At 42.4% G+C, this 14,336-nt stretch overlaps 1 protein-coding gene across 2 annotated transcripts in view; it reads right to left on the bottom strand.

Moving 5' to 3' along the window:
* Window positions 1-14,336, bottom strand: part of abca4b (ATP-binding cassette, sub-family A (ABC1), member 4b) — a 53,042-nt gene that overhangs the window by 24,202 nt on the left and 14,504 nt on the right. For both annotated transcript variants that reach the window (XM_029649638.2, XM_029649637.2), the window contains exons 11-17: window positions 12,073-12,189; window positions 5,231-5,428; window positions 1,967-2,172; window positions 1,494-1,670; window positions 1,048-1,270; window positions 547-768; window positions 21-225 (exon numbers count right to left, since the gene is read on the bottom strand). In XM_029649638.2, the coding sequence (XP_029505498.1) occupies window positions 21-225; window positions 547-768; window positions 1,048-1,270; window positions 1,494-1,670; window positions 1,967-2,172; window positions 5,231-5,428; window positions 12,073-12,189 (1,348 nt within the window). The remainder of the gene's footprint in view (window positions 1-20; window positions 226-546; window positions 769-1,047; window positions 1,271-1,493; window positions 1,671-1,966; window positions 2,173-5,230; window positions 5,429-12,072; window positions 12,190-14,336) is intronic.

A 14,336-nucleotide genomic window follows, 5' to 3' on the forward strand; every position in this document is an offset into this window, starting at 1 on the left:
GCTATTAGCATGGTGGTTACCTGGGAAGACGTTGTCGAGGTACCAGGCAAGGACGGCGTAGAGTACAGTATCCAGGGCCATCATAGAGATGGAGGTGAGGAAGGAGTACTCATCCCCCTCCAGAGGGCTGGTCTGGATGTTGTCCCACTGCAGACCCAGACCCTGCTCCTCATAACGGGACAAGTACTCTGTCCCAAAGCCAAACGCCACCTGGGACATCAGGCTCTGAGAGGACAGACATGGAGAGACAGGCCACGGAAGGAACATCAACTGATGTTAGCTGTTGAGATGGTTATCTAAACTGACTGTATGAAATGTTAGTCTTTTTAAAGGTGTAAGACAGCAAAAACATGTCTGGGGTCAGGAGTCAGAAGCCACAGTATGTACCAATGTCCATGCTAACATACTGTATCACTTAGAACGAATGCCAATACATTTCTTCATGCTAAGTGATATGCTAGTGTGGATATTGAAACACAGCTAGAAGAGTAGAGAATGAAGATAGGTACATGTGTCCCAGGGGGGACTAATACGGAGGTTACACACCGCCATGATCTTGTCATCCTTGGTGATGCGGTCCTGCCATGCAAAGCAGAGGATGTGGGGCAGGTAGAGGGTGAAGTAGATGATACCGCTGCAGGCTGCAGCCAGGTTGGCCTTGTTAAAGAAGACACTGAGTAGGAAACACTGCATGATGGTGGCCGTGGTGAAGGTTAGCAGAAACAGGAACAGGATCAGAGGGTTGCTGTAGTTCAACACCTTACCGCCCTGGAAGACAGAATAAAGAATTTCATTGGTTTGAATTGAGTCCCTATTTGCGTCATGCACAAAGGAGAAGTTACACATTGAATTCACATATAATTGATTGTTACAAAATTTGGGGGACAAAAGTAAAAAGTTCTAGCTTATTTTCCAAATCTTCCACTAGAGGTCACAACAGTACATTCAAAACAGCAGCCTTCTGAGAGGCTCTGATCTATGACATAAATTAACATTGACCAACTAGCCATTTTGGTTATTTACAACTTGAAGCCAATTAGGACTGACCATAATGATCACAGTGAGCAGGGAAGTGCTGGCAGCCATCATGAGGAAGCTGTCTATGAACCATGTGACCCACAGAACCCCATTGGTGACCCCCATGGTCTTCAGGGTCTCTTTGAGCCTGAGCTCCTTCTCCAAGACGATGCTCTTCACGGTCATAGACACTGAGTAGACCCATGCCAGCACCATGAAGATGGGGAAGCAACGGTTCAATGTCAGCATGAAGCTAGAGGAGGAGAGGTGGTACGAGAAAAGAAAGAGGAAAGGTGGAAAAGAGAGAGAGAAGACGAAAAATAGGAAAGGGGGGAAGATAGAGAGGATATAAAAATGATGGGGGTAATCGATGAGAAATGACCATCAAAAAATGCCATTTCTAAATGCAACAATAACATTTAACATTGACAGGCAGGCCTTGGGTTGGCATTTGTGTCTTAAGGTGTGTCACTCACAGGTCGTCCACGTAGCATGGGTACGGCATCTGTTGTAGGTAGACACCGAGGGGCCAGTCCTTGCCTGTCTGGGTCCTGATGATGCCATGCTCTATCATGTCCTGCAGATAGGCAAACCCCCCCCACACGTAACGGAGATCATCCACGGGGTCGGCCCTGGGACCAGGGTCCCAGTATCTGTGGCCAGAGGGAGAGACATAAGGAAGAGAGGGGTATATCTGAGGGCTTGATCTGCATTTAAGCATTTGGAAATGGATTTGTTTTTAAATGAATATGTTTGTCACTAAGTTACCTAACAAAGACAAATTCCACACTGGGCACCATACCTGAAAATCCCATTAATCCCATTTCAAGTAAGAGTTGCTTATGTTGCAAAACAGTTCATACAAGCATCAGGATCTTGAAAGTAACCCTGATGAGTACGTAAGGTAAGGTCAAATCCACTCATTCATTAGGGAGTTATATACACTTACCTGTCCTTGATCTTATTGGTGCGCTCCACTGAGTCGATGTCCATGCGGATCTTGAACCGGACGTGGGGTGGAACCTTGGTGGTCCAGGGGTAGGTGTCCATGAAGACCAGGCCAGCCCAGAACTTACTCTCCCCCATCAGACTCAGAGCTCTGTGGGTCATCTGCTCCTCATCGTTCAGCCCAGAGAATTTATTCAGGATCAGACACTGTGGAAAGAAACTCAACGATTATGTACAGTGCATTTGGAAAGTATTCAGACCCATTCAATTTTTCCACATTTTGTTACGTTACAGCCTTATTCTAAAATTGATTTAAAAAATAATATTTATCTTCAATCTACACACAATACCCCATAATGACAAAGTGAAAACAGGTTTGTACAATTTTTGCAAAGGTATTTAAAAAAGAATACAGAAATACCTTATTTACGCAAGTATTCAGACCCTTTGCTATGACACTCAAAATATAGCTCAGGTACATCATGTTTCCATTGATCATTCTTGAGATGTTTCTACAACTTGATTGGAGTCCACCTGTGGTAAATTCAATTGATTGGACATGATTTGGAAAGACATACCTGTCTATATAAGGTCCCACAGTTGACAGTGCATGTCAGAGCAAAAACCAAGCAATGAGGTCGAAGGAATTGTCCGTAGAGCTTCGAGACTGCATTGTATCGAGGCACAGATCTGGGGAAAGCAACCAAAACAATTCTGCAGCATTGAAGGTACCCAAGAACACAGTGACCTCCATCATTCTTAAATGAAAGAAGTTTGGAACCACCAAGACTCTTCCTAGAGCTGGCCGCCCGGCCAAACTGAGCAATCGAGGGAGAGGGGCCTTGGTCAGGGAGAGACCAAGAACCCGATGGTCAGTCTGACAGAGCTCCAGAGTTTCTCTGTGGCGATGGGAGAACCTTCCAGAACGACAAACATCTCTACAGCACTCCACCAATCAGGCCTTTATGGTAGAGTGGCCAGACTGAAGCCACTTCAGGCACATGACAGCACACTTGTAGTTTGTCAAAACACACAAAACAAACAAGACTCTCTGGTCTGATGAAACCAAGATTGAACTCTTTGGCCTGAATGCCAAGAGTTACGTCTGGAGGAAACCTGGAACCATCCCTACGGTGAAGATTAGTGGTGGCAGCATCATGTTGTGGGGATGTTTTTCAGCGGCAGGGACTGGGAGATTAGTCAGGATCGAGCGAAAGATGAACGGGGCAGTACAGAGAGATCCTTGATGAAAACCTGCTCCAGAGCGTTCAGGACCTTAGACTGGGACAAAGGTTCACCTTCCAACAGGACAACCACCCTAAGCACACAGCCAAGACAACGCAGGAGTGGCTTCTGAACAAGTCTCTGAATGTCCTTGAGTGGCCCAGCCAGAGCCCGTTCTTGAACCCGATCTAACATCTCTGGAGAGACCTGAAAATAGCTGTGCAGCAACGCTCCCCATCCAACCTGACAGAGCTTGAGAGGATCTGCAGAGAAGAATGGGAGAAGCTCCCCAAATATGGGTGTGCCAAGCATGTAGCTTCATACCCAATGAGACTCGAGGCTGTAATCACTGTCAAAGGTGCTTCAACAAAGTACTGAGTAAAGGGTCTGAATACTTATGTAAATTTAATATTTCAGTTTTTATTTTTTTATTTTTGCGAGAAAAAAAAACGGTTTTTGCTTCGTCGTTATGGGGTATTGTGTGTAGATTGATGAGGGAAAAAACAATTTAATCAATTTTAGAATAAGGCTGTAAAATAACAAAAATGTGTCAAAAGTGAAGGGGTCTGAATACTTTCCGAAGGCACCGTACCTTGACTGCCATGTAGGTACAGTATTAACATAAACTTGAATTTGGAAGGGGGAACCATAACATTTGTGGGACATTTTGGTTTCTATATGAGGAAGAATAACACACCCACACACACACACACCACCCCATCAGGTCCTAATTGGGGCCACCAGTGTTTGTGGACTGTGGACTTGGACATGGGTTCCCATCCAGGGGGCTAGGGGGGGGGGGGGCACTAAGGCCAGTGTTGGCTAGGGGGCCCGAGTTCAGATCCACTCTCATCTACTCTGACACCTCACCACCAGGCCTCCTATTGCAGCTGCTCCTCATCTGATTGAGCCATTTAACAAAACACTACCTATTACCACCATGGAGGTCCTGCATGGGCCCTGGGGGAAGAACTGAGACAAACAGAACCACCAAGACACACACATGCAGAGGAATGCACGCAAACACGCACAAACATGCACACATAGACGCGCACACACACACTCATTAAGACTGCATAACAAACCATACACACACACTCATTAGTTTGCATCACCCCTCCCTAATTGCCTCCAATGACAAAACTGTTGCTACACTCTTCAATCAGACTATGCCATTGCTGTGCTGTACACAAGCCCATCGGATTCCGTAGACTGCGTTCATTGTGGCGGAGCTGAAAGAGGGTGGTAAGACTGACAGCTGTAGCGAATTGGGCTAAATCGGGCCGGTCTACTCTGTCACACTGAAGTGCTGTAAGCCTCACAGAAGATAAAGACAGAGGGGCCATGCGATCCACACAGTGAGGACCAGGGTGCCATTTTACCCCATTCTGCCACCCCTGGGGCAAGAGGCCTTACCTGCTTACGCTGATTAGTATCGAGGGGGCGAGGGGCGAGTTGAACTGTTCCCAAAGTGCTTTGAGGGGCCGAGGGGTGAGTTACACAGTTTGGCCTACTCAGATGGAGTGTCCTCGGAGAGACAGTGAAGGGAGAAAGGCCCGGGTGGGTTTTCTACCCTCCACTAGATTAGTAGGGTACAAAAGAGACTGACAGCTTTGCTTGTTGTTCTCCCTCTCCCCCTCCTGAGCAGATTTACATGTCTTTAGTAAGGGGCAAATTAGAAGGCCATTGAAAGGCCATACAGCGATCGTATGCTTATATCACATAGAGTTTGTATTGAGTGGGTGTTGTTGTCTGGAACTGATTCATGTTTATAGAAAGCAACAAGCGACAGGTCTGAGAACTGTGCTCAATATTTTCTTGTGGAGAAAACCTGCGATTTGGACGTTTGGCATTTTGTATTGAGAAAGACAATGCAGATTCTGGTGAAAAGCTATTAAAAAAAGTATCAAACCCATGAATCAAAACACCAAGGGTTATGTTTCTGAAAATATAGTCTTGTGGTCGTCAATCCCCACCATTGTGAATAGCTTGCAGCCCAGCCCAGCCCACTCTAGTCCTGTCCCAGTCCTGACCAGCTCACCTCTCCATACTGGTTCATCATACGGATGACTTGGTCTGTGAAGTTGAAGACATTCCTCCAATCAAAGTTGGCCATGTCATAGTCCCTGTCTTCTATTGGCCCGTTGTACAGGAAGTTGAGGATGTGTTTTGAGGAGAACTCTGTGTCTTGTAGACTCCTGTCAATGTAGTCCCTCACCGTGGGATTCCGTATGGTATCCTGTGGGGGGGTGGGAGAGAATCACCATACTTTAATGAAGACAGCTTCTCCATCTTAGCAGGGGAGCTCAAACATTTCCAGGCCCAGGGACAAGTACTTGTCTGTGGTGACCTAAACTCCAGAACTGGACAAGAACCTGACACCTTCAGCACACGGGGGGGCACCTACTGTACCTTCATACCCCTTGACTTGTTCCACATTTTGTTGTGTTATAGCCTGAATTCAAAATGTATTTAATACAATATATAAATATCCCCCATCTACACACAATACCCCATAATGACAAAGTGAAAGCATGTTTTTTTTCAACAGAAATATCTCATTCACATAAGTATTCATACCCTTGTGTCAATACATGTTAGAATCATCTTTGGCAATGATTACAGCTGTGCGTCTTTCTGGTTAAGTCTCTAAGAGCATTCCACACCTAGATTGTACAATATTATTATTTAAAAATTCTTCAAGCTCTGTTAAGCTGGTTGTTGATCATTGCTAGATAGCCATTTCAAGTCTTTCCTTAGATTTTCAAGCCGATTTAAGTCAAAACTGTAACTAGGCCACTCAGCAACATTCACTGTCGTCTTGGTAAGTAACTCCAGTGTGATTTGGCCTTTTGTTTTAGATTATTATTCTGCTGAAAGGTGAATTAATCTCCCAGTGTCTGGTGGAAAGCAGACAAACAGTGTTTTGCCCGTGCTTAGCTCTATTCTGTTACTTTTATCATAAAAAAACTCCCTAATCCTTACCGATGAAAAGCATACCCATAACATGATGCAGCCACCACCATGCTTGAAAATATGAAAATGTGGTACTCAGGGATTTGATGTGTAGGATTTACCCCAAACATAACGCTTTGTATTTTGTACAGGCTTCCTTCTTTTCACTTTGTCATTTATGTTAGTATTGTAAAGTAACTACAATCCACCCTCAGTGTTCTCCTGTCACAGCCATTAAACTCTGTAACTGTTTTAAAGTCACCATTGACCTCATGGTGAAATCCCTGTGCAGTTTTCTTCCTCTCTGGTAGCTGAGTTAAGAAGGACGCTTCTATATTTGTATTGACTGTGTGTATTAATACACCATCTAAAGTGTAATGAATAACTTCACCATGCTTTTTTGTACCCAACTACTTTACCAATAGGTGCCTTTCTTTGCGAGGCATTGGATAACCTACCTGGTCTTTGTGGTTGAATCTGTGTTTGAAATTCACTGTTCGACTGAGGGACCTTACACATAATTCCACTTTGAAATGATGGGGCATTGTGTGTAGGCCGGTGAAATAAAATCTCACTTTAAGCCATTTTAAATTCAGGCTTTAACACATCAAAATGTAGAAAAAGTCAAGGGGTATGAATACTTTCTGAAGGCACTGTCCCTGAAGGTGTGTCCCCCTAGACACAACTACCACAAAACAACCAACAAAAACAGGTCACAACTCTTGCAGCTCTGTCGCACGCTGGGTCTGTACATAGTCAAATTGTAGGCTTCGAGGGGACTCCTACGGTAGGTACACCTACAGCTCATTCCTTGGCAGTAGTACTGTAGACTACTGTTCAGAGTCTCTCAGAACATCCACCATCAGCCAATTACCACCCCTGTCAGACCCCAGCAAAATCACAATCTACTTGAACAGAGCAATACTCAACCATGAGGCATCAAAGCTGAACAAACTGCATGCTATAGAAACGCTATAGCTGGAAGAAGGGTAGTGTAGAAACCTACCCCAAAAATATTGGTCAACAACAAATTCAATCCATCCTAGACAACTTCCAGGACAAAATGTTTCCCTGTAATAGTGACGGTGTAAACCTAGCAGTAGGACACCTGAATATAATATTTGACCTATCAGCTAACATATCAAATTCTAGCAGAAAACCTGGTTTGATGAAGAATGTTAAAAACTTAAGAAAGAAATTGAGAAACCTATCCAACCAAAAACACAGAGACCCAGAAAACCTGACTCTACAGAAATACACTAAGAAAAAAGTAGAAACAGCAATGTATTTGAAGAATCCATAGAATCAAATCCCATCTGGGAAAATTGGAACACACTAAACAAACAACAACACGAAGAGCTATCCATCCAAAATGGAGATGTATGGATAAACCACTTCTCCAACCTTTTTTCGTATAACAAAGATCCATGAGCAAAAACATATACATGATCATTTACAAATCTTAGAATCAACTATTAAAGACTACCAGAACCCACTGGACTCTACAATAACATTGGATGAGCTACAGGACAAAATGCAAACCCCCCCAAACCAAGAAGGCCTGTGGTGTTGATGGAATACTAAACAAAATGATAAAATATACAGACCACAAACTCTTGAACATTATCATCAGCTCTGGCCATCTTCCCAGTGGTATAAAGTACATAAGTAAAAAACACTTTAAAGTAGTACTTAAGTAGTACTAGTGGACAAACTACCCAATTGTCATACTTGAGAAAAAGTATAGATAACTTCATAGAAAATCACTCAAGTAAAAGTTAGTCACCCAGTAAAAATTATACTTGAGTAAAAGTCTAAAAGTATTTGGTTTTAAATTTACTTAAGTATCAATAGTAAATGTAATTGCTAAAATAAGTAAATGTACAAGTATAAATCATTAAAAATTCCTTACAATAGGCAAACCAGACGGCACCATTTTATTTTATTTTTTATGGATTGCCAGGGGTACACTCCAACACTGACATCGTTTACAAACAAAGCATGTGTTTAGTGAGTCTGCCAGATCAGAGGCAGTAAGGATGACCAAGGATGTTATCTTGATAAGTGTGTGAATTAGACCATTTTCCTGTAAGTATTTAAAATGTACATTCTTTAGGAATGTAGTGAAATAAAAGTAAAAGTTGTAAAAAATATAAATAGCAAAGTAAAGTACAGATACCCCCGAAAAACTACTTAAGTAATACTTTCAAGTATTTTTACTTAAGTACTTTACACCACTGATCTTCCCCAAAATTTGGAACCAAGGTCTGATCACTCCAGTCCACAAAAGTGTAGACAAATTTAATGACAAATAATTACCGTGGAATCTGCGTCAACAGTAACCTCTGAAAAATCCACTGCAGTATCATCAACAGCAGACTCCAACATTTCCCCAGTGAAACAATGTCATGAGAAAATGTCATAATGGCTTCTTATCAAAATATTGTACAACAAACCACATATACACCCCCTGCACACCTTAATTAATGTGGAACAAGTCAAGGGGTCTGAATACTTTCCGAGGGCACTATATCAATGAATTGGCGAGGCCACTAGAACAGTCTGCAGTACCCGGCCTCACCCTACTAGACTGAAGTCAAATGTCTACTGTTTGCAGATGATCCATTTACATTGACCCCCTCCCCATTTGTTTTGTACACTGCTGCTACTCGCTGTTTATTATTTATGCATAGTCACTTCACCCCTACCTACATGTACAAATGACCTCAACTAACCTGCAACCCAGCACACTGACTCTGTTCCGGTATCCCCTGTATATAGCCTCTTTATTGTTATTTACTGTTGTCATGATGTTGGCCTGGGGGGTAGGTTTATGACAGTCATAAATACCTCTTCCCCCCTTTTTCCTCTCTCTACCCTACTGATGTTACATTTGCAAAACCCTTGGTTAACATAGAGATTCTGGGAACATCAGAAGGTAGGGGGATATTAACTATATTCTGGTAATCCGACCAATTGAACATATGCGGTGGTACTTAATGAATATGATGTCAGTTCGGTTGTCATCTGAGACATTCTCATCAATGATAAGATGACAAACTCTACAGTGGAAAGTCTGCACATCAGTTATCGGATTCACATGGAATTGTTGTTAAATTTAAATGTTTGAATATGAAATTATTCGTGATGGGATGAAATGTGATTTTAGCTTCTAAAATGTGAGATTTGGGTTTTCATAAGATAGGGCTCTGCTCAATCAGTGGCCTGCCCCTGTGAAGGGACATGGGCTATAAAACTTTTCAAACACACCCTCCTCTCCCTTCCTATAGTAGCCCTTGACGACAATAAAACCTGCTGTTCCGAGGACGTGAGGACGATGGTCCGAAGTCAGAATGGTTCAGATAATAACTACAGAACGAAGCCAACATCAGCGTGAGCTTTGGTTGCGAATGGTATGAACTTTGAACTCTTATTCACTACGGAAGTGATACCTCCTAGCCGTTGAGTTAGCAACAGCCGCTGCAAACGAGGGTTAGGAAGGAACAAACAGAGTGTCCCATCTATCACATAACGACGTTACTACAACGTATTCAATTGACAACCAGAGACATTCTTCAAAGAACTCGGTTGGGCAACACCGCCTTCCATCTACCACCAACCTACCGAAGCACAGCTCAGAGTAAATTTTTATTGCATTTTCCTTTTCCAAATGGGCGGTAATTTAGAATGCATAAGATACTGTATTTACGATAGCACAGCTTTGCCCTTTGTTCCTCAGTCTTCCCGCTCTTTCACTCAAACCCAGCCCCTTTTCTTTTGTGTAACAAGCTGTCATATCTGTTCCGCCCGCTAGGGACGTTTTCCTTTATGACGTAATTTGTAATCAAGTTATGATTTAATTATGTGTATGTGTAATTCTGTGTGATTAGTTAGGTATTTAGTAAATAAATAATTAAACCCAATTTTATATTGCTGGTTCAACTTGTTAGCCAGGGTTCGTGCAGATAACCAAGAATTTACAACTTTCAGATGAGACTGAATTAAGATGACGATTAATATTGACTGCTATTGATATAAAATATTACTAGGTCTTTAAGAGTTTATTCGGAAGATAACAGCTCTATAAATATTATTTTGTGGTGCCCGACTCTATAGTTAATTACATTTACATGATTAGCTCAATCAGGTAATATTAATTACGGAGAAATGATTTTATAGAATAGGATGTCATATCACTTAATCCGGCATAGCCAAAGACACGACACTGTGTTACTTCTTATAATTTTTTACTTTAGTTTATTTGGTAAATATTTTCTTAACTCTTCTTGAACTGCACTGTTGGTTAAGTAAGCATTTCACGGTAAGGTCTACACTTGTTGTATTCGGCACATGTGACAAATAAAGTTTGATTAGATTTTTGATTTGATCTGCTGTTTCTGTCCCCAATCAAGGAGGGGGGGGGGGGGGGGGGGGAATAATGGTGTTCCAAAAAACAGGACAACAAACACAAATTCTATCTAGACACCGTTTGCTCTAGAGCACACAAATAATTATACCTACTTTGGCCTAAACATCAACACCACAGGTAACTTCCACAAGGCTGTGAACGATGTACGAGACAAGGCAAGAAGGGCTTTCTATGCCATGAAAAGGAACATAAAACTCAATATCCCGATTTTTTATTTCAATCAGTTATAGAACCCATGGTTGTGCAGTCTGGGGTCCACTCATCAACCAAAAATGTACACATAGCGACAGATACCCAGTTTAGACTCTGCATGCAGAATTCTGCAAAAAATATCTTTCATGTACAACGGAAAACCCCAAACAATGCATAAAGAGCAGAATTAGGACTACACCTGCTAATGATAAAAATCCAGAAAATAGCTGTTAAATTCTAAAACCAGAAATCTGGCCCTAAACAGAGAATACATCGTAACATAATACCTGACCACTGTGACAGACCCAAAATTGCTATTGAAAGAGCCGCCATAGTCAGCCCACTGCCCACAAAATGAGGTGGAAACTGAGCTGCACTTCCTCCTGCCAACGGTAAGACCTTATTAGACACATATTTTACACAGATCACACAGACCCACAAAGAATTTGGAAACAAATTAAACATTGATAAACTCCCATATCTATTAGGCATAATACAGTGCGATCCCAGAATAAATATTTGAGTGCAATGTTTGTTGTTGATGTTACGTTGTTTTTTGTTCGTTCACATTGTTCAATTCACTTGTTTTGGCAATTTAAGACTATGTTTCCCATGAGAGAGAGAGAGAGAGAGAGAGAGAGAGAAAGAGAGAGCGAGAGCGAGAGAGAGAGAGAGAGAAAGAGAGAGAGAGAGAAAGAGAGAGAGAGACAGAGAAGATAGGGGAGATAAGAGCTATTGAGTGGAATAACAACATGAAGTTACACAGGAACGCCAGCTCTCTCTGCCTTGGGACAGCATGAGACTAGAACCCTCATGAGAAAGGTATGGGGGAGGAAATGATTTAGGACTAAACAGACATATATCATAGTTTATACAGGGCTAATTTGTAAAGATATACAACTTAGTTTGCCACAGCTGACATTATTTAAACATCTTACAGAGGCCGAACTCTGACAAAACCATAGCAGGAGTGGAGGGACGTTAAAGTTATGCCATTTCACACCAAAACTGGGTCAATGGATTATTTTGAGATAACAATGATAGTTAGTTTGAATTGACCATGTTGGTGTTTATAGAGTGTGTTTATAGAGTGTATGGGACTGTAGACTCAGTTAGTTTGAATGTACCATGTTGGTGTTTATAGAGTGTATGGGACTGTAGACTCAGTTAGTTTGAATGTACCATGTTGGTGTTTATAGAGTGTATGGGACTGTAGACTCAGTTAGTTTGAATGTACCATGTTGGTGTTTATAGAGTGTGTTTATAGAGTGTGTTTATAGAGTGTATGGGACTGTAGCCTTCCTTACCCTGATCATGTTCATCTGAACGCTGTCCTGGAAGAAGGCCCAGACCTGAGGGCCCACCTCCTCCCAGGCCCGACCCATGGTCCTCAGCCTCTCCAGCTCCTCAAATGTGGTGTTGGCCTAGAGGACACACACACACACACACACACACACACACACACACATCAGCACACACACATACTCACGTACGCTCAGGCAGCATGCATATATGCACGTATGAACACCCACACAGACACACATAGACACACACACTCACACACACTACGCATGCACGAGAATACACACACACTGTTTCTCATTTCTAGTTGCATACCAATCACACATTATATTGCCTGTGAAAATAACCAAAGATATCGATTATGATTTAGCATACTCTACAATGTGTATAGCCTGTCCTACAGCGTTCTGTGGTACACACATACCAAGGGAGGCTGACTGGTGCATTTACATGAATGCGTGTGATAAAAGCATGGAAAAGGGTGGAAAAGCAACACCCAATTAAACACCTTCCTCTTGTGTCTCAGATCTCTGCTGACAAAGGGACAATGAGGGACAATGAGGTTGGTGACAATTGGCCGAACGCATTCAGCTTGGCTACTGATTCACCCTGTTCCCACAGGATCCCACAAAGAGAAGCCTCAAGGATCAAACACCAAATTGAGACTGGATGCAGAATTCTGCAAAAATATCCTCAGTGTACCACGTAAAACACCAAATAAGGCATGCAGAGCAGAATTAGGTCGATACCCGGTAATGATCCAAATCCAGAAAAGAGCCGTTAAAATTCTACAACCACCTAAAAGGGGCGGCAGCTTAGTGGTTAGAGCGTTGGGCCAGTAACCAAAAGGTTGCTAGATTGAATCCCCGAGCTGACAAGGTAAAAATCTGTCGTTCTGCCCCTGAACAAGGCAGTTAACCCACTGTTCCTAGGCTGTCATTGTAAATAAAAATGTGTTTTTAACTGACTTGCCTAGTTAAATAAAGGATAAATAATTTTTTTAAAAAGGAAGCAATTCCCAAACCTTCCATAACAAAGCAATCACCTACAGAGAGATGAACCTTGGGCTCTGTTCACAAACACAAACAGACCCCACAGAGCCCCAGGACAGCAACACAATTAGACCCAACCAAATCATGAGAAAAGAAAAAGATAATTACTTGACACATTGGAAAGAATTAACAAAAAAAACTGAGCAAACTTAAATGCTACGTGGCCCTAAACAGAGAGTACACAGTGGCAGGATACTATGTACAGACTCAGTGAGAAGAGCCCTGCTATTGAGAAAGGCCGCTGTAGGCAGACCTGGCTCTCAAGAGAATACAGGCTATGTGCCCACTGCCCACAACATGAGGTGGAAACTGAGCTGCACTTCCTAACCTCTTGCCAAAAGCATGACCATATTAATGACACATATTTCCCTCAGATTACACAGATCCACAAAGAATTTGAAAACAAACCCAATTTTGATCAACTCCCATATCTATTATGTGTTATACAACGGGTGGGTCAAATCCTGAATGCTGATTCAAAAGATCATTCCAGCCGGTGTCTATTCCATAAGTTACCACAGGCTAAATCTATGACGTTAAAATGCCTATTTACTCTGTTCCATCTGACTGGGCAATCCACTGTCTCATCAGCCCAGGCAGGGCTTGATCTCCACTATAAAAAGTGTGAGGGAAAAAAACAACCTGTCCCTCATTTTAAGGTCAACCTATTCTTTTTAAAATATATATTTTTTAATGAGACATTCAGGTGAGCTGGTTCTACTCTTTTTGGCCATTGTCTGGTGTTTTGTGGTGGAAAACTGAGCGGGTCGAGCATAAAACATCAACCCTGTTACCCATAGAGGGTTAGGTTAGAAATGTTTTTTTGTTGTTGTTGTGAAGCTTGCACTCAATTCCCCTCCCTGTTGCACACAACACACTTCCATTCCCCCTGTCACAAGGGGCTGCATGGCTGGTTTAGTCGTCAAACCTGTTACAGTCAACACTGGTTTTTTTGGGGGGCACATAATAGGCACTTACGACAGAATGTTCAAATGAGGCGAAATAAAAGGTTTTGTTCCACCCCCCCCCCCCACCACCAAGTTACACTACTCAAAAGGGGTCAGTTCAAGGAGGGGGTCATCAGGTCTGGAGGAGGAAGGGATGGAGAAATGAGGGAGAGTGTAGGCCATGTTTTGGTATGTGCAGCAGACTGATGGCTTAACCCGTAGTTCCCTTCCATGCAATTAACATCCAGATCTGAGGGAAATGGAAGACAA

The sequence above is a fragment of the Oncorhynchus nerka genome, linkage group LG22, assembly GCF_034236695.1.
Source record: "Oncorhynchus nerka isolate Pitt River linkage group LG22, Oner_Uvic_2.0, whole genome shotgun sequence".
Taxonomy (NCBI): domain Eukaryota; kingdom Metazoa; phylum Chordata; class Actinopteri; order Salmoniformes; family Salmonidae; genus Oncorhynchus; species Oncorhynchus nerka.